General features: G+C 32.2%; 1 protein-coding gene across 1 annotated transcript in view; it reads right to left on the bottom strand.

Moving 5' to 3' along the window:
• The window catches only part of LOC134259620 (uncharacterized), a 105,650-nt gene extending 85,625 nt beyond the window's left edge, over nucleotides 1-20,025 (bottom strand). Inside the window, exons 1-9 of the mRNA XM_062742222.1 lie at nucleotides 19,936-20,025; nucleotides 18,033-18,146; nucleotides 17,616-17,795; nucleotides 16,413-16,517; nucleotides 16,210-16,276; nucleotides 10,045-10,298; nucleotides 9,918-9,956; nucleotides 9,523-9,816; nucleotides 8,680-8,727 (exon numbers count right to left, since the gene is read on the bottom strand). Of these exons, the coding sequence (XP_062598206.1) occupies nucleotides 8,680-8,727; nucleotides 9,523-9,816; nucleotides 9,918-9,956; nucleotides 10,045-10,298; nucleotides 16,210-16,276; nucleotides 16,413-16,517; nucleotides 17,616-17,793 (985 nt within the window). The 5' untranslated portion in view covers nucleotides 17,794-17,795; nucleotides 18,033-18,146; nucleotides 19,936-20,025. The remainder of the gene's footprint in view (nucleotides 1-8,679; nucleotides 8,728-9,522; nucleotides 9,817-9,917; nucleotides 9,957-10,044; nucleotides 10,299-16,209; nucleotides 16,277-16,412; nucleotides 16,518-17,615; nucleotides 17,796-18,032; nucleotides 18,147-19,935) is intronic.
• Nucleotides 20,026-20,550: the final 525 nt, after the last annotated feature.

Raw genomic sequence — 20,550 nt, 5'->3', positions numbered from 1 at the left:
TGGGGCCAAAATGGCCGACCCAAGTTTTACATAGGAATATATAGGAAAAATCTTTAAAAATCTTCTTCTCAAGAATCACAGGGCCAAGAAAGATGAAACTCATGTGGAATCATCCCCAGGTAGTGTAGATTCAAATTTGTTCAAATCATGACCCCCGGGGCTAGGGTGGGGCCAAAATGGCCGACCCAAGTTTTACATAGGAATATATAGGAAAAATCTTTAAAAATCTTCTTCTCAAGAACCACAGGGCCAGAAAAGATGAAACTCATGTGGAATCATCCTCAGGTAGTGTAGATTCAAGTTTGTTCAAATCATGACCCCTGGAGCTAGGGTAGGGCCAAAATGGCCGACCCAAATTTTACATAGGGATATATAGGGAAATCTTTTAAAATCTTCTTTTCAAGTACTTCAAAGCTATGACTAGTGATATTTATATGGAATCATCCTCAGGTAGTGTAGATTCTAGTTTGTTCAAATGATGAATGCCTGGGGGGGGGGGTAAATTTAAGCCCGATGTGCTCAGGTGAGCGCTGTGGCCCCTGGGCCTCTTGTTTACGAACTTTTAATGTGTAACTACAATAATAATAAATGAAATGTAAATATACCAGTTGTACAAAAGGTTACATGTAATTCATAGATGCGATATCATAATTCAGGTGTTTAGCAAACATTTGAACTACGATTTAGCAAAACGTAAGGATTAACAAATGTTTTTTAACTATATAAGCATGAATTTAAAAGGTATTTAGTTATTCAGTTTCACTTGTACACCATTCGATACTGAAAATCAATTCAACACTCTTTTTTTTATTTCTGGTTATAACTTAAGAAAAATAAATACCTTATAACCCGCTGTTAAATTAGTTTAAATTTCTCGGGATCGAGAAATCAAGGAAATCAATTATTCATGTACATGTAAATCTATGTCGAATATACAGTTCAATTTAAGAAAAAATTATCAATGTTCTCCATTATATCAGTTTACATGTTCAGTGTACATGTCTGCATCGTCGCATAAATAACAATGATCGATTCACAATACCATTACTGTATTGGAATATACAAGGGGCGGAGCTTACTGGCGGTGAGATTAAAGCGGGGTCCGCTTCACGCATCAGTGCGTAAAGCGGTCCCAGGAAGCGAACGCCGGGTTCGCAATAGCGGACCCAGAGCTGACCCCGAGCAAACGCAGAGCGAACCCGGAGCGCACCCAAAGCGCACCCGGAGCGGTCCCAAAATTTCTGAAAGCGAACCCGAAGCGGACCCCGAGCGAACCCGGGAAGCGAACCCGGGGTCCGCTCCGGGTTCGCTCTGGTGTTAGGTTGTGTGCGGTCGGTACTGTAGGCACCTTGGTTGACCAATCCAAACCATGCTCTTGCACCGGTAATGTCGGATGGTGTGGGAAAGTTGCTGATTGCATCTAGGAATTTCGTGCTTGGTCGTATATTTGAAGGAGTAATTTTGAGTCCAGCAAAATCTACGATATCTTGAGCAAACTGGAACTTCTTCGGGTTGAGGGTAATACCATTCCGAGCACAGAGGTCTAACCACTCGCACGTCTGGAAGAATGCTGCTTTAACAGAATCTGCCCACATACAAGTGTCGTCCACGCATTTGACCTTGTTCTTGAAGTCCGTAATGACAGCGTCAAATCGTTGGTTGTAAGCATCTCCGCTGGCCATAAATCCCTGTGGAGCTACCTTGTTTCTGTACCGTCCCCATGGTGTGATAAAAGTGGTAAAGTGACGGTCCTCCTCTCGGATAGGTACGGAGTGGTATTCTTCATACCTTGAGGTACCCTGTCTGCTAAATGAAACGGGCTTGGTACATGATGGGTCTGGCGTACGGAGTGACGGTTTTGTGGATGAAGATCTACCGTCCTTCTGGGCGTACCATCAGCTTTACTTGTAACTACCATCCTGGAACACCAAGTCGTAGGGGTATTCTTGCTAACTTTCTCCAAGACTCCAATCCTTACGTCTCTCTCCAGGTCAGCATAGACTTTATCCTGCCAATGGATGGGTACCAGTGCTGGCTTGTGAACAGCAACTGGTCTGGCATCAGGATCTATGTGAAGTTTGAGGGGCTCACAGTTCATCAGCGGTAAAGGTTGATGTTTACAAACGTTAAAAGTCGTAGCACTGTATTAATCAAGTAGCCATTCCTTTAATGCATCCACATTTTCTTCAGTAGCGTCCAAGTCTGGTCGTAGTTTTGTTGGTAGTGGAGGTGGATTAGTCTGACGTCTGGGACAGGAGCAGGTAGTATCATCTTCTACAGAAGCAAAACTCTCTGATGTGTCCACGTGATGCTTAGGGAAGTCTGCATGAGTCACTCCAAGAGACACCAGTGCCTCCCTGCAGATGAAAGCTTTTTCGATGGCATCTGATAGATAACATAATATGCATGTAGATTTGGAACCATCTCTGACCTTCACATCAACTGCAACCGCTCCAATGACACCAAGGTTTTCTTTGATGGCATCTCGCATAACGAGCTTTACTGGAATTAAGTCCTTTCTGGTAATTCCCAGGTTGTTGGCTGTCTGTAATGGGATAATCGTACTCTGGCATCCGGTGTCAGCTACCATGGACAGTTGAATCGTTTTGAGCCTTGTAACATCTTTGATGGGATGTGCTATGGCCATACCCACTTTATACATCTCCCATTGTCGAGTGAAAGATGACCACTGATCTGGGTCACATCCAGCAGCTATGGTGGGTGGGTCCAACTTCAGTTTTGGAGCAGCAGCGGCTGCTGGCTGGGCCTGTGGCTGGTGAACAGTTCTATCATGGATCTGGAGGGCTGCCGTCATTGCTGCGGCAAAGGCTGCATCCAGGTCCTTGGACTGCCAATCACATCCAAATACAGGGCACTCTAACGTTGGCATGTTGAGAACTATCTATCGTCTGAGTTCTGCGTTGATAAGGTTGTGTGTCTCTTAGTACAGTATCAGTCATAAATGAAAACCATCATCCACAGAGTAAATATTTAATAAACTAAGGATGACTGATACCTGAAACATATAGAAATAATATTATACTAAAGAAATGATGAGTTACCCCTAAATGACAGCTCGGCCCGTGTGTGTTCACCATCAACATACCTGAACTGCTCTCTCACCTTGTGTCAAACAGTATCTATTTGCGGGATTCTGATCATACTTTGTGTGAACTACATGTACACTCATAAAAGATTTTTTTCTAAATCAATTAGATATAAATTGTACAATTTATGGTTTCAAAAGAATATTTCCTTGCTTGAATTTAAATAGAAAAATCTAATAAATCAATTTAATGAAACAAACTCCCTTAACTGAATCCGCTGATTTATTTTATTTGTATGATGTTTCCATAATGTCTATGTAAATAAGTCTTTTCCTGAACATTCTTTTAACAAACACTGCACTTATGGTACATGAACTTTCCGATCATCGGGTTTTCTTTCGAATCACCGGGTTTTCGTCTGGTTACAGACAGAATTAATTCTGGGAAATAATTTCTTTTATCGAAGAAAAGATTGAAATAATTCTAACATTCTCAACTATAAAAAATTACTCTCATTATTTTTTTTCTACAGTATTCTACTATAATAATAAAAAGAGAAGTCTGATTCCGCCGTTACCATGCAAGAAGAGTAAATGTATTGCACCCAATCAATTTATAGTATTAATCGATTTTATTCCGTACGTATAAAACTTTATTTCAGAAGTCAATATTATTTTTGGCTATTTGGTTAAATCATGTTTATCTAATTTTAAATTGGTTACGGACTTTCGAACATGCCGTTTATGAGATTACCAGGTAATTCTAAAAAACATTCAGGGTTTAATAATTCCATGTACATTAGAAACAGTACACACAAATATTAATAGCTTTATAGTTAAATTTATAATTATTTGGTTAAAAAAAAGTCGCATTTCACCCTTTTAATATTTGTTGATAATTTGTTGGTGTTTTGTATTATAAAGAAAAAAAAAGTATTTATCATTCGATGTTCGTTAATTAATACGAGGTTTTAAGTACCTGATATATAAATGTTTACATGTACATAAGTGAGAAGTTAAACGTACATGTACAGTTGTAGCAGATCCATATTCTGTTGACACAGGTAACATGTATTAATGCAGAGCGCAAAAATATTAACAATTACTGAGATTTCTACTCAGGAAATTAGTACCTGTAGATAAATTTATTAGGTACAAAATTATATTTTTTTTTCATAAATAATAAATCAATTGATTGAGTTTCATATATTTTTAAAAGTACTCGTGAGAAACGGCACATAATTATATGAGGGATTCTTGTGCAACAATTACATGTATGTTAAAATATCCATTATTAAAGGAGTCATAGTTCAACCGTAAGAAGAGAATTTCAACATTTCCAAAAATAAACGTAAATCTACACCCTTCAGTAGAAATTAAAAAAATACAGTGTCCATTTTATAATAATCCATTTAATCATTGCCAGAAAACTATATACATAAAGAACTTTTGTAAAATTACCAGTGATCTCAATTTTTTTTTTTATTATAATAATGAAATGTACTTTGTAATTCAGATTTGAAGCTTTCCAAGTATTTAAATTAAAATATTGCAGTGTCTAAACAAAATAATCTTTTCGTTTTGTCAGAAAACGTCCCGCATTTTAAAACAATCCTATCAGGTTTTGCGATTATCCTATCGTGAAGATCGTTTTTCAGATCTATCGATTTTTGCGTTTATCGTGTTTTGCGTTTATCCTATCGTGCGTGTATCCTGTCCTATCGTGCGTGTATCCTATCGCATCGTGCGTGTATCCTATCGTATCGTGTATCATCTAAAGAATAACGATGCGGGTACTGTATATATTATCAGTAATTATCTTTCAAACAATACAATGAGACTACAATGTAGGAGGATAGAGTCACAGCCTAGTGCTCCTATAATGCGTAAAATACAAGGGTACATGTACATGTCGTGAACGCAAACAAAAATTTGATACATGGATTGATATATATTTTGATGGACTTTGATTTGAAATGACATAAATAATTAATCCCTAAAATATGAAATTAATAGTAGGTTTTCCTTGTTGCTTAAATTTGATACTATGTTTTACTACATGTATCTATATAATTCCATACAAAATTTTGCACAAATTTTTACCCTAATGAGAAAATAGAGTTCCTCCACTATACTTGATAAACAATATTCATATTAACAATTTTAATGTAAATCTATGAGAAATATTGCTGATTTCAGGAAAAAAAGTTTGTTTTTGATATTTATCCTTGATACCTGTATTTTTCACTTTGTATTTTTTTTTCTAAGTTATCTCTTTAAAAGTTAGCGGAGTAGATTTCTTAGAAATTCTACCGGAACGTAAATAAGGAAGGTCTATAGGTCAGGAGCTTAGGAGGCCTTATATACAGGCAAATCTCGTGCGCATCTGTCCCTGTGTCTGACGCTTAGGAGGCCAAATACAATGTTAATCTCGTGCGCCTAACTTGTGTTTGACATGTGGGTGAGGACTATTGAAATTTGGCATGTGCATGGAAGCCCGTGTCTTATTTAAATCTATTTCTACATTTTAAAAATTCTAAATCTACAATTTTATTTCACAGTGAAAAATTACTGTCTAGCTACCTTCGCCCGTTAGGCATGCAAATTATTCCATGTTTCCCACTATCGTTGATGCCCTAACATACTATAATACATCCCTACAAATGTGTTCGACACTTTTTATTTTTCGTTGTTCTTCGAATTATAAAACTTGATGAGTTTAGAGTACCGTTGGCAGTGATTACAGAGAGATAGGGTAAATTATTCATGGACTAGCACGTGGACTCATGGTAAACAGAAAATTTATGTTTCGTTTCAGTTTTTACCACCCTATAATATCTGTAGAAATGCACTTCATTCGATCGCTCTTACATTAATTCAATCTTTAACAAGTATTCTCTACATTACAACTTACTGCAGTCACGAATCAAAATTTCTTTTTAAACAAATATTTCTACATGGGAACCTGGACTATATTTCATGGCGTCAGATTAGCAGAGGAGGCACCAGCATGATTTTAACTTACCAATCAGCTGAATGAGAAATGCATTATAGGTTAATACGAATGCTACAGAAATTTTACGGTTAAAAAGGAAAATCTTATGGTAAATTAAAAGCATGTTTTAACGTTCTATGTTATTTTCATGCTCACGATGACAAAAAAATTATTTGTGATATAAAAGGTGGAGGTCTAGGTTTCTCAAAGTCAAACTGCAAAGCGATTTCCGTCTGTATTAATTCCTTTGTTCAACTGTTGTACTATCGGCGAATGCAATTGTTAGGTGGATTCCCTGGCCAAAACACGTGATCATTAGTATAGATACAATGTACATGTATGTAAAGAAAGTTCAGTTTAGTAAAATGCTTAAGAGACGCTGCTTGTTTTCCTTTCCCTTGAAGCGCTGGTGTTTTACACCGAACAAAACCCACATTTTATAAATAATCATATACCGGGCATTTTTCTTGATAACACCAAATCTTTTAAGTTTTTAATGCTGTTCAGAAGAACATTTTTATCATTTTTCACTCTATTCACATGATCATATAGATTGACCCGAAACATGTGTTCGAAGTAGAATGTAAACATGTATTTGGCATAAACGTTACTATTTGAAACTTTAAGAACCCATGCGGCTAGTGGAAATTGTAGGTTTAAACCATGCATGTATGTAGAAAGTGTGAAATAAGCAAAACAAAAAAAATTAAAGAAAACAAAAAATTACATATTTAACACATTCATGTTAAAGAAATGATGTGAAATAAATGCAACAATGAATTCCGAATATAATCAGTAAAATGCCATCGGAAGCAGTAACCAATTCCAACCGATGATCGATTATGGAAATCAACCGATGTCCCATCACTAGAGAAAGAGTTTGTTTTTCAACGTGGGATAAACAACGACAAGAAATAGTATTTTGCATTTTTTTTTCTTATTTACTATTATCCAGTTATACAAATAACTTTGAGAGAATTTAAGAAATATGTACTTGTCATCTATATACATTATCCGCAGTTCCTAAGCTCGCTGCATGGTCAGAAAAAAATGGAATGGACGACTAACAATATTATTTTCAGGTCAGTGATCTGAAGCTAGATAAATTCAGTTTCGCTTTTCTGAAGCTTATGTAGTTCTGCTCTTCTGTTTTTTTTTTCTTTTTTTGTAATATTAGCACTAAAGATAGTTCCTATTTCAAATATTCAATATATTTATGGGCAAATGTAGAGGGGGCGTCTCTGAAAATAAGTTTCCCTCTGAGTTTTCAAAGCATATAGTTAATAACACCCCCCCCCCCCTCCTCTGCATACATACATAAACACACAAAAAACGCAAGCCCCTGGCAATAAAACGAAATGCCTTAGATGAAATTCACGACATTTTTACTTACGAAATACCTTAGATGCCTTCGTCTTACACACTAAGACCCTAAGACCTGTCTTAGGTTGTTCCTAAGATAAAAGTAAAAGACGCGTTTTGAGACACATCTTAGGAAATTTTCATAAGCATGCCTGTTGGTGTCTAACTCAGCCTTTACTTAAGAGTTCGTAGATGTGTATCAGAATATAAAGTCCGCCGACAACCTGTATTATACGTAATAACTCTCCTCATGCCACAGTGCTAAAAAAAGTGTCAAACGACTTTTAATAAAAATAATATTTTTTAAATGTGGCGGGTTACTTTGAGAGGCGATATGGACAGATATAAAATGTCATTGCAAAAGCTCAAAAGCTTCTTGAGATATTGCCCGCAAACGAGAGTGTTACACACAGACAGAATGTATAAATTTACGACCTTGAACTTTGACCTATTAATCTCAATATGGGTCTTCGTAGGTCACAGGAAGTTGTTATGTAAGATTTCAATGCAAAAGCTCAAAGGATATCCGAGATTTTGAGTGGAAAAGAAACAGATAGAATTTATTCAATATTGATTTATTACGCGTTGACATTTGACCTTTTCACTTCAGAATCTATATACTTCTTTTCTTGGCAATAGAGTATGCAATATTTCATTACGAAATTCAAAGTGTGCTTGAGATATCGTGCATCAGAAACGAAAGTGTTAGAGACAGACAGAAATTTAGACGGGCCGATGGACAGCTAGACGGACAAAAGGGCAGACAGATTAAAATTAATATCCCCACTTTCAGTGGAAGCGCCGGGGGAAAATATGGTATTCTACTGTGTTGTGTTGCCCAGTAAGGAACATTTCAGCTTTAGTTGAGATAGATTTTTGAGCAATGTTTATTGAGACTACGTAGATGATGCTGTTTTTCCAACAATTTTCTACATGTAAGGTATATGTACCATATGTGAATGTTGGGACGGGAACACGATAAACACGATATAGGCTGGGGCGTCCCCCCTTTTTTTTTTTAGATATTTTATAACGATTAAAAATGACTTTAATCCCTTCTGGATTAAAAACCTCCTCATAGCGAGTAAAGGTGTTTTAAGTATAAACAATTTTCATCTTTTAATACTGTGAAAGCAATGCAAACTACTTTTTAAAAAAGCTTATAAAATAATAAATTTATTCTACCTATGAAAAGAACCCTTTGTTTACTGTTAATTAAAAATTATCAAGACTCGTTTTGACCATAAAAAAACTGATATAAATAATAGATCTTCACCTGATATCTTTGTCTTCCAAGCGTTGTGTCTTCCCACAAAGGGTGAATCTAGAGAGAAAAAAAATACATACTCCTGGAATCACTAGAATATGTCAAGTTGACATTTAAATAGTCTAATTGTACTCGTAAGATTAATCCTAAAAAATAAAATCCATCCCCAAAATCATTTTTAAACAATCAGATTAAGATAACTGATCACCGACTTTTTGTATGGTGAGAGTGGGGGTAGATATCTTACGATTTAGGATTCTATGATCAAAGATATATTAAGTAAATGTAAAAGTTCTGTCCAGAAATCAAGAAATTTCTGAGAGGATGAGAGGTACGTTCAGGGTATAAGGAAGGAATAAAAGAAAGTTAAACTGTTATGAAACAAACGATTATCATAAGCTGTCAGCCAGAAGATTATTTGGCGAGATCAAATCTTGATCTGATGATGTACCAACCCGTTTTACATCCCAATGAAACTAAAATTGATACTTAATTACTTATATTTACATTTGTGACTTATTTATTAAAAATAGTAACGTACTTAACTAAAGTTTGAAACCCTTAACGTTTTTTTTTTCAAAACTAAACGGTGTACATTTAACGTGTTTATAACGTCGATCGCTTATTACGTCATTTTCAAACTACATAGATCCATTATGACTAAATAATCAATTTATGGTCACATGACGAACTTGCTTTACGGAGATGTAAAAACGCCTTGTTCAAATAGTGTTTTATAACGGGAAAAATTTGCAAATGTAAATATATATATATATATAAGGGGTGACACATAGTATAAAAGAAGTTGTCTAGTAGTTGCATTCCAATTTGACATCTTTTTTAAAGATATACCTGCAAAAGCATGTGATTTTAGGAGTTTTGGAAAAGCAATTTCTGTGGTTCTTTCATCCTCAGGATTAGTAACTGGCAGCTGCGGCATAGTGTGGGAAATAGAGTCCATTTTCCTGTCTTTCCCTCCTTTATCTTGCGTATCGTTGTCAAATTCCTCCTGTGCACTATTGTTAATTTGCTTTTGAGTTCTGTTGTCAAATTGATCTTGTGCATTTTTGTCACTTTGCTCATCTGTCTTGTTTGTGATCTGTTCTTGAGCATTGCGATCAATCTGCTCAGTTGTATTAAGTATCTCTTTGAAATGAAGAGAAATTCAACATCACATGAAATAAATTCAATGTAAATCGATTTACATGAACAAAATAATCTCAGCAATATTTTCATAAAATAATTACCTAAAGACGTCCATTCTGGCAACAATGTCTCATTTTCAACTTCAAAAAGGAAAAGAGATGTGAAAAAAAAGTTCAGAAAAATCCTTAAAAATTCATAGATATAACTGATTTAATTAGAAATACAAACCTTTCCAATTATCTTCATCATATTCAATATTTGTACGTGTGAAGAGCATTCCTGGTTTGCGTTTTTGTTTTTCAATTTTCCGATTCTTTCTTCTCCTCAAAAGGACAACAGCTGTTGTAAGAATAACAACAAATAAAAACACTCCAGCAGACAGACCACCTGCAATCTCTGCTGCATATGATGGGTCGTATTGAGGATCAGGTGTTGTTGTTTGGAAATCAAATGTTGTCTTGCTGGTACCAGTGCTCCATGAGCTGATATAAAAAAGAAGTTTGGTTATGCAAAGCTGAGGTAAAAAGGATATGAAAACCCAAATGCTTTCTAAACTGACGGTATTAGATATGAGACAAGTGGGTCGAGGAGTTCCACATAACATGTTCAGTTTAGAGATAATGTTTGTGGTGGGAATGGAGTTGGCTAAAATTTGTCCAGAACCAAAGAGTGCATGGGCAACATAAAAGATATTAATATCAAGTGAAAGTCAATACTATAATGAATGTCGACTTAGTTTTCGATCAGAGTTGAAAGCTTTTTTCTGATTTTGCTTAGTCATCATAAACAAATGTCACTTTAAGGCAATATTAAAGCAACTAACAGGCTATGAAATATATTTCTTAAAGGTAAAAAAGAATATGCGACATCTCAGAATAGTTGAATAAAGTTACAGCTAGGTCAGGTAGTACGGGAAAATTATTTTTTTTTCAAATATTATAGACAATGTACATGTAAATATATTATTAGAATTACTATGAATAATTGTACATTTCTGTATGCTAATCTTAAATCAGAAGAAATTTCATAAGACATTATTTGCTATTGATAGTAAAGTTCATTTTCAATAGATATTGTAGAAATTTATAAAGAGGGGCACAAAGATAAATTGGCAAAAACATTGCGGTGAATGAGATGCCAATGATAGGTTACAGCAACAAATACTAAGTGAGATAGGGTTAAAAAAGAAACCTGAACCTTAATGGTAATATCATTCATTTTAATCCTTGTATTGCACATGTAATTAGAACACTTTTTTACATTTGTGAATGTTATTTGTATGTATTGAAAGACTTGCACTTTGGCAATTGGCTCAAACGAGTACATTAAGATAAACAAAGGAGGGAGAGATTTCATACATGTAGTGTTCTCATATAATCACGTACAGTGGCTGCAACGTTATTGTTGACAAACCAATCGTGTAGAATCGTTCGTGTATCGTGCGTGATCATTCGTGTAGCGTGCGAGATCGTGCGTGTATCAGATTCAATCGTTTGCGTTTTTAATCGTGCGAGATCGTGTGTTTAGAATCGTGTAAATTTCTTTTTGTAAGTTTTTATCGGAATGTTATTTGTAAAATAAGCATTACCCTTGTTTTTTTTTATTTATTTATTTAAATCCAAATAAAATGAATGTAGCACATTTCACACAATAGAATGCAGAACGAACTAATTATCGCCCGTAAACAAACAATATAGTAAGTCGTACAATATTAAGTTCTCGTCAAATAGCGCGATCAACATTGTGATATACCGTACTGAGATCTTTAACGCTTTTTTTTAAATCTGATTTTCATTATTATTTACTGCTAAATATGATCGAGATAATTTTGAAATCAATACATCGGTAATAATTTTTTTTAACAAATAAATTAACATTTCTCAATGCTTACATGAATATTTAGTCGGCGAATATACATGCACACGACATGATTTTCAGGAGTTTTGATTATCTGTGCTTACATCTTGAGCTTATTTATAATTGATTAATTTGAGTTTCTGCAAAAAAAGTTAAATAATTGACAGTATAATTTTTAGATATTCACAGACATTGAATCAATGGAAACATACGTTTATAATTTGTAATTTAAGTTATTCCATGCTGCCATTTTTTTTTTTTCAATCATATCTCCCTTTCTGTATATCATGAAATCCAATTCATTCAAATTATACGACCCAAATACATGTACATCTTCTGATAGAACGAAAAAAAATCCGTTTTCTTAGGTCGAAGAAATATATGTACCTTAGAAATAGTTATTTTTAATCTAAAATATTATGACTTACATGTATTTAGCTACAGAAATATCATTTTCCGTTTTTTTTAAGTCTATGAAATAATATTGATAATTCTTTGAAATCTTACATTAGTATTAAGCCGTATTTCGTTTTGAAAATATCGATTCCTAATTATTTTGAACTATTTTTGAATGAAGAATCGTGCGTTCGCGTTAGCAATCTTGTAAGATCGTGTAACGTGTAGAATCGTGTGCGTGAAAGATCGTTCGTGTAACATGTTTAATCATGCGTTTATCGTGCGGAATCGTTCGTGTAGCCTGATCGTTCGTGTTAGTTGTCAACAATAACGTTGTAGCCACTGTATTGTAGAATGACATCTATACGTACATGTAAGAGAAAGTTTGTAGCCAGAGCCTTAAAAATAAAAAAAATAGCCAATTGATGTCTGAAAATGCGTAATTTTACAATTTTACATAATTTAGGATGTAAAGTTTCGCGAGCAATTTTTAAAATTATTTTATTTTATTTATTTTACTTTTCTCTATGAAATAAATTAAATAAAGTTGGTCTATACGTACATGTTAAACGGCAAATATCAACAGACAAATCACAAAATGTTTAGTGTACGTTCGAATATACGCATAAGTACGCGGAAAACTTAAAAGGTAACAACGTCTTTTTTGTTTAATAAAGACATCTAGATTTGAAAACAGCATCAAAAATCCTAGTTTGATTTCTTTTTTATAGAAATTCTGCTTGTTTTTGACAGGATCTGACTCCATAGAATGATATTGAATTTAAACAAAAGCTAAAATTAAGGCAGTCGTAGCAAACAATCGTGAAGTATGAGTACCTGGTTCTTCCAATACTTAAAGTTTACTTTAATCATTCTTACAGTGATATTTGGTAGATATATTTGCATTAAGATTTTACTATTAATACCCCATTCCAAGTACGTGTAGTTTGGTTAAATTGGGCAAAATCTTTGTCTGTTAGCGTTCACAACTTATTTTCCAAAAAAAAGTGATAGGCCATTGGAGCACGGTGTCAGGTCATTTCTCTCTAAAAAGTTTTTCTCTCCCAGGTTATTTCTCTCTCCTACCATTTCACGGTAGGTCATTTCAAGGTAGGTCATTTCTCTCTCCTTCTTGGTCATTTTACCCCATTTATAATCTGGTCTTATATGATTATTTACATATCCATTCTTGTTTTATTAACTTTTGTCTTCTAAAAAAAATTAATTTTATCAATTTATGACAAATAAAATTCGAACGAGAGAATGTGTTGGAATTTTATTAACAGGGGAAAATTTAATATTTGATATTAATGAAAATAAAATTTGATACCAATGTCCAACCCTTGCTTCGTGGAGGCCTCCTCTGTTAAGGGTAATAATTTTGAAAGAAAAGTTAAACTCAATTGAAATAAATTAATTTGTTAAAATGATTAATTTTCACCATAGCCGATGATGAAGTTTTGTCTATAATCTGAATATTATATAGATACTGATCAAACTCGAATCTTAGAAAAATAATACAAAAAATGTTGCTTTTATTGATTGATTTCGTTTGGGATACAAATACGATGGAATAAAAAAAATAACAGTTTTAAATTATAATACGTCAATTTTGACCTTAGGAGAAAAAATGGAGAAAATACCCATGACATGAGATAATAGCCGCAGAACTGTAGCCCTCTGAAAAGAAATATATTGACAGACTGGTTCAATAAATTTTCTTTTTCGAAAACTACAGTTTTGTAGCTAAAAATTGAAAATTTTTAGAAAACAAAGGATACTTCAAAATATTTATTATTAAACAAGATACACACGTAAAAGTATGTAAATATTTACCAATATTTATTTTGAATAATTGTATAATATAAAATCATAAATAATAAGAACGTGAAGAAAATAATGACGTAAAAATGCTATCAATATGAAAAAAAACCTAAAATGCAATATTTTCAAGGTATACAAGATTTACAAAGTAGCCAAACCACATGAATTAATAGGAATATAACAACGGAAAAAATATCTATTAAAAATGAATTATAAGACATCGCAGAGAAACATACTCGATGTGGCAATAGACACCTCCACAACTTCGCCGGCAATGGCTAGTAAATTTTAATATTTTAAAGTACTAGTATATTACACCATTAAAACGATTCTTACATGTTGAATCTAATGTAAGAAAAATTATCTTAACCCACCTCCCTTTTTAATATAATGTAATCTGCTGTGTTTACCACAATATTTTATGAAGTAGAGAATACATTATCAGGACTATATAAAATGTTGTTCAGGACTTTTAATCTTGATACTCTCAATAGATGTCAAATAATCTATTGTTTCTAAAAGTTTACATATTCTTTGATTCAATAAAAAAGGTCATCTCTCTTTTATACGTATTTTATCCATGGCGTTCAGTTTCCATTGTTATACCAGAGATAATAAATTTTAAGTACAAATAAAAATATTCCAATAGGAAGTATTACAGTACATGAAAATGTGTTTGTATTCAATGTAATAAAAAGTGGGAAAAATTCTTATTTATATTTATAATAATTTGGCTGAATATATCTTTGTACAAGTTGACATTTTTTTGGTCTAAAGACTAAAGGAGCTATTGTGTTGTCAATCTGTGAAAACGACAATTTACGGGTAAACATATGCACCCAGCATGATGATAAAAAAATTGTAGGGTACCATAAAACCGCAAGACTGCAATTACAAATTCTAACATATATTCATTTATTCCTGATGAAGACCATAAACGACAGATGACAGGACAATAAACAAATTCACTTGAAGTCTAATTGATAATGAATTTAATTAAAGAAAGAAAATTAAAATAAAATATTTCTATTATCGCATTTAAAGTTATTCTATATTCCACTATTGCTGTAGAACTGTAGCTCTCTGATTTTTTTTTTTTTTTGACAAACCGCACTGTCAATACATATTTTCCAGAGAGCTTTTCAGTTTTGCAGCTAATTCCATTAAAAAGAAAGACAGTAAGTCTTAGAATTAATGAATAAAAATAAAAAAAAAAAACCATGTGCCTCTGTCCTTGTAAAAAGCTAATTCAAGATTGTATAAATTGATTAATTAATACAAAAAAATTAATAAATAAAGGAATGAATTAAATTATAAAAGAATTCTAAAAAAAAAAAACAAAAACAAAAAACAATTATTCAAATAAATGAGTGAATGCATAAATGTTTAAATTATGAATAATATTAATAATAAATGTGTGATGTCATAAAAAAATAAAAAATACATGTGTGAATTAATAAATAAATAAATAAGATGAAATAAAATAAATAAAGTTAGCGTTAAATTCAGCCTGGTAATTAACAAAACTTAATACAATTGGACTTATTTACTCTATAATTTTTGTGTTGGAGTGAAATGACCTAGGTAGTGGAGAGATATGACCTGGGTAATGGAGGGAAATGACCCAGGAGAGAGATGACCTGGGCGGAAATGACCTACGCAGAGCAGGTACTGGGGAGAAATGACCTGGATTCTTGGAACTACCACGAATCAACACTAGTTTGTAATAAATTGTTCATCTTAAGATTCACATGTCCTTGCTTAGTGGCAAATGAAAAAGTTTTTAGTAAATCAGGGTTTTTTTTTTTACTAGTCTGAAAATCTTTCACTTTATTTAAGGTACGATCTAAATACTTCAAAGTGTCCCAGTGATTCCTGAAACCATAAGTGGCCTATAACATTTACAGCTAGCCGAAACAGGACAGACGAACACAGGACACCGTTCGATTAGAAAATATAACGAATATATGTCTAAGATAATTTAAAGATTACGACGAATAGAATTTAACCTATAATCTTGAAAATTTAAATGGTCTGGCCAGAAACTTTACAAACATGCACATGAATCAAATACCATAATTTTGAAGTTAAAACTTTCTTCAGTAGGTAAGTCAAAATTTAATACTTGATTATAAGAATCTTTACATACAAACTGTCTCTCAATTCTTAAATACATCCTACATGTAGCTGGATGGTATAAATATCAGTTTACTTTAGTAAAATAAAATTACATATTGATTATATTCTTAAATCTGGTATATTTTTTCAAAAGATAACTTGAATAGAAAGGAATATTCCACCAGAGTATAAACTTACTTATTTGGACATGAGGTTTCAGCTAAATAACAATTTTGTTCAGTATTGATGCCTTGACAAGCAGGATCTAAATAAATAAATGATCACAATTTAGATGATTCAATAAATTCAAAAGACGAATTAAAAAATTTCAAACAAAAAAGTTTTGTAATGGCGATTTCAATATATAAATTAACTGATTTTTTAAAGAATCTTGAAATTACATTGGTATATCTTATTGCTTCGATAATATCCCCTCGGACAGCCTGATGAAAATCTACTGCAGTCAAATTGAACAAGTTCTTGTCCGTCGGTTTCCAAACAGTATCCTTAATTATATAATAAATGGAAACGTTCATTAGTAAAATGAAACAAAATACAAAGTCAAGAGAAAGTAGATGGAAGTGCAATGAATTTTTCAATCGACATTTTAATCAGATGTTTCTGAATTCATTTTTCATCAATTTAATTAGAAACTATCTTTCGTTAAATATATTTTGAATAATCCTATACCTTTGTTAAAAATTTCAGTTGTATTTGAAAAAAAGGCATTACCAGCTTCCTTTATATGTAACCTTGTATTATAGTTCTTGCAGGGGTCCGTTTTACAAAAGATCTAGCATGTTTGCATTTATTTGAATATGGTTTTAAATTTCTTATAACTAAGAAAAATATTTTCAGGATAGTAATTTTGAATTTTATCATTACTTTTGCAAATGTTTACAATTAATTAAATTTATTGGTCTTTGTCGTATGTTCTTTCGTAAAACAGTCTAATGTTTTTTATCAATAATTCCACAATCATGACATTATAATGAATTCTTAAATGTAACACGGATCTTAACATTAAAAGAAATTTCTTAAGAGTGATTTTGTGTTTTTTAAATTCTAACAAACTTAACTATAGTTACATGTACCTGTAGTAAATATTTTGTTACATGTACTTTGATTTACCAAATATCAATTTCAAGTCTCGAACTTTTTTGAAGATTTAAAGGCTTTATATTCTTAATTACTTGGCAAAGATGTAAATTTTTTGTAAACAGAATATGTAGATATTCTGAAAGTATTTGGTATCACCATATTTCTTGTAAAATTTAAATATACATAATAAACATGTACATATATCTGTATTTTGAGGTTAACAAGTGAAAATTGATTTACTATAGTAATCATGGTAAACTATAACATGAGATGACTTTGATAATTTTGTAAGGGATTGTGATTTCCAAGAAAAGAATATATTTAAATAACTGATAGCATTTTGACTGATTAGTTCTATTGACAATATTTTAACTTGCAATGTATGTTACATTCTACGATATTTATAAGTACAATGTACTTATGAAACAAAAGATGATTTATGTCATTAACAAAATTGTATTTAAAATGCTGTTATATATTACCTTGACTAGGTGATTACTCACCTTGTTCTATTATCCCCATGATGCCATTATAACACAGTTCTACGAGTCCTGTTTTGTTTTTGTTAGGGACACAGATGTACTGATCATTCCCATACTGATCTTGGCCACAACCCAATCTGAGGGAGGATTCCAGTATCTCTGTCATATTATGTGGACACGAGTCCACAATGTTTTCCATTTCTTTGGAGGAAATATCAAAATTCATCAAAATAGCATAAATTTTATAAATAAATACAAACTATTATTTACATGTATTTAAATTGATTTTTTTTAAAAAATAAATATTAATGTCAGTAAATGAAAGGTAAGTTGTTTTCAATATTTCAGACATTCAGCGTTCTTAAAAGATCAACGTTTTTATTATAAGCTTTGAATTCTTGAAAATCACACGCAGATTTTGAATAATAAAATACTCACTTGATCAACAAAAAAGTCCCCAGGCCCGTATAGTCTTCGGTAAAAGGTAATGCCTAATCGCAGGAACGGAATCTGGTACCTTGTGTGAAAATTCCGAAGTCCATGTCTTAAACCCTGTAACCAGTCTTAACGAGAGATTAAAATGCTTTTCATTTTTTTTTCTTTCAGATGCATGTCTAATTACAAATAAGAAAACATTGTCAATATATTTGAAACATAATATTCGAGATTAATAACATATAATATAAAAATCTTGCAACATGCTTCAATGATTGTATGATGCACAATGGTAAATGAAAATGACAATAGGTTTAATCTTAAACTTCTAAAAGGTTTTGGTTAAGGTTTCATAAATATAGGACTTAGACAGTCGGTGTCAACATGTACAAACATTGTTTTTGGATCATGGTCCCTTCGAAAAAAGTCTAAAGAAGTGTTTAAGCCCCTGACTGAAGTTAATTTAAACTAAATAACAAGATATTTTATTCAAGTGTTTAAGACTGAGAGGGAAGTTAATTCAAACTTTTGAAAAGATATTTATTTCATTAATGTCTTTTGATGATGCTGAGAGAGATCATGAATTAATCATTACCACCCTGTGACATTTGTATCCAACGTCTGTAATTCAATTAGTTTTCAGAGTAACTGATGATTATTCTTAATTATATGTTTAAGACAATAAATGTAACCATTTAGATGATTTTTCTTGAAAATAATCATATCTAGGCTTTATTGGCAAACATGTGATAAAAGTTGTGTTATCAAATATTCAGGTCGTACCATTCCTGGAGTAGTTAAATAATTGGTCATAAAGAGTTTTAAAAATATAAATATTGTAAAATATTTACTGTTGCATATACTTTGCTTTATGTAACGTTTATTAAGACAATGCATATCTATAACCATATAAATGAAGGTTCCTTGAACGTCATAAATGTTTGATGTTATTCGTTATTGACGATATAAAATGTAGAAGAGCATTCAGTGGAATACATATATGTAATTTAGTTTGAAAAATAAATAATTATATGATAAGGATTCATAAGAACACATATAACCTATAGCTGAAAACAAGAAAAGTCAGGCAAATGCTTACATCTACGTGTATCTCAGACCTGAACTTTACACGTTGGTATAGCTGCGCTCTCGTAACATGCCCACTTATCTTCAAATTATATCCCTGGTTTTCATAGTGGGTAATAATAGATCACATAGCTTTTTTGTCGATTTACAGAAAATACCTTTTATACAAATTCCTGGGTACCGTTTCACTAAAAAATATATAAACGTATGGGTTACCATGCTGATACATGACTGTTTAATGCACAGGTGCTTGTGAACAGCCCACCCTCCGAATGAATAACCATTTTCTTAAAAGAATACAACAACAACATACGATTGGTTTTATGATAGACTGGGCATGACTTATTTAGTGGAATGTTGATTAACTTATTTAAAAATTCCAAATGAAATTCAATATGGATTTGCGATAGAAAATAGATTGATAACAAAAGACAAATGGACCAAAGATATGCATGTGCATAACGTTGAGTGGGATACACGTTTGATCGGGTACAGAAGCACCTGTGTCTCAGCCATAAATAAAATGAGTATGATATATTTACATGTGCACTTTCATTAGCTTGCAATACATAGTCAAATAGTGTAGAATTACAGTGGATTGAAACATAGATTCCTTTTTATATAGGACTGTATATGTATATTTTGCTTCTTTCCTTTTTCCAGGCAATTTCCAATCGTTAACCATTAATTTTCATGGGAAAAAATCTAAACGGTTACCACATAATCAAAAACGAAAGTAGATCTATATTGTTATTTAAAAGTATAACACATAAATAGGTATCATTCAGATCGTAATACCTTTTTACCTATGGCTATTTACCTTCTGCAATCATGCAATGACCAGTAAACTAAAAAAAATCCCTTTTCATTGTTCCACAAAGACGAGTTATACCTTCACCTAAAGTTCAATACTTCATAAGTGACCTTAACTGGTTTAAATATCCGGGTTACCTATTTATAAATTTAACACACCTGCTTTTCTACTACACATATTTGTAAATCTAAATAGGAGTAAATCTATTGTATTGTTTACAGTCTGTGTGGGACTTAGCCAAAAATGATAATGTATATATAAAAGGAATAAAACAATTTAGCAAAACCAAAAAAAAAAATCATAAAAATCACTAAAAACAGAATGAAAATAAACAAGGTATTTGTAAATATAAGCTCATTATTTATATTTCTGGCCGTTTTTTTTTTTGGATTTAGAATAATATCCATTGTTGATAAAAAGGTTATTCTAGTCTCCATTTTAATCAAACCATTATTTTTAGGAATATTTCACTCATTATGGAATTTTTTTTTATTCCAAAACGCCATAACAAGTTAGAATTATAATACACACTTTGTAGTATAACATAATGGAGAATAATTGAACATGTTGAAATCAGAAAAAAAAATAATAAAAAATGACCTTTTTTGCTAAAAATGTCAA

The sequence above is a fragment of the Saccostrea cucullata genome, unplaced genomic scaffold (assembly GCF_032062105.1).
Source record: "Saccostrea cucullata isolate Sc308-1 unplaced genomic scaffold, CSIRO_AGI_Scuc_v1 ctg1259, whole genome shotgun sequence".
Taxonomy (NCBI): Eukaryota; Metazoa; Mollusca; class Bivalvia; order Ostreida; family Ostreidae; genus Saccostrea; species Saccostrea cuccullata.
The sequence above is the reverse complement of the archived record's forward strand: the minus strand, read 5'-3'. Positions and strand labels throughout refer to the sequence as shown.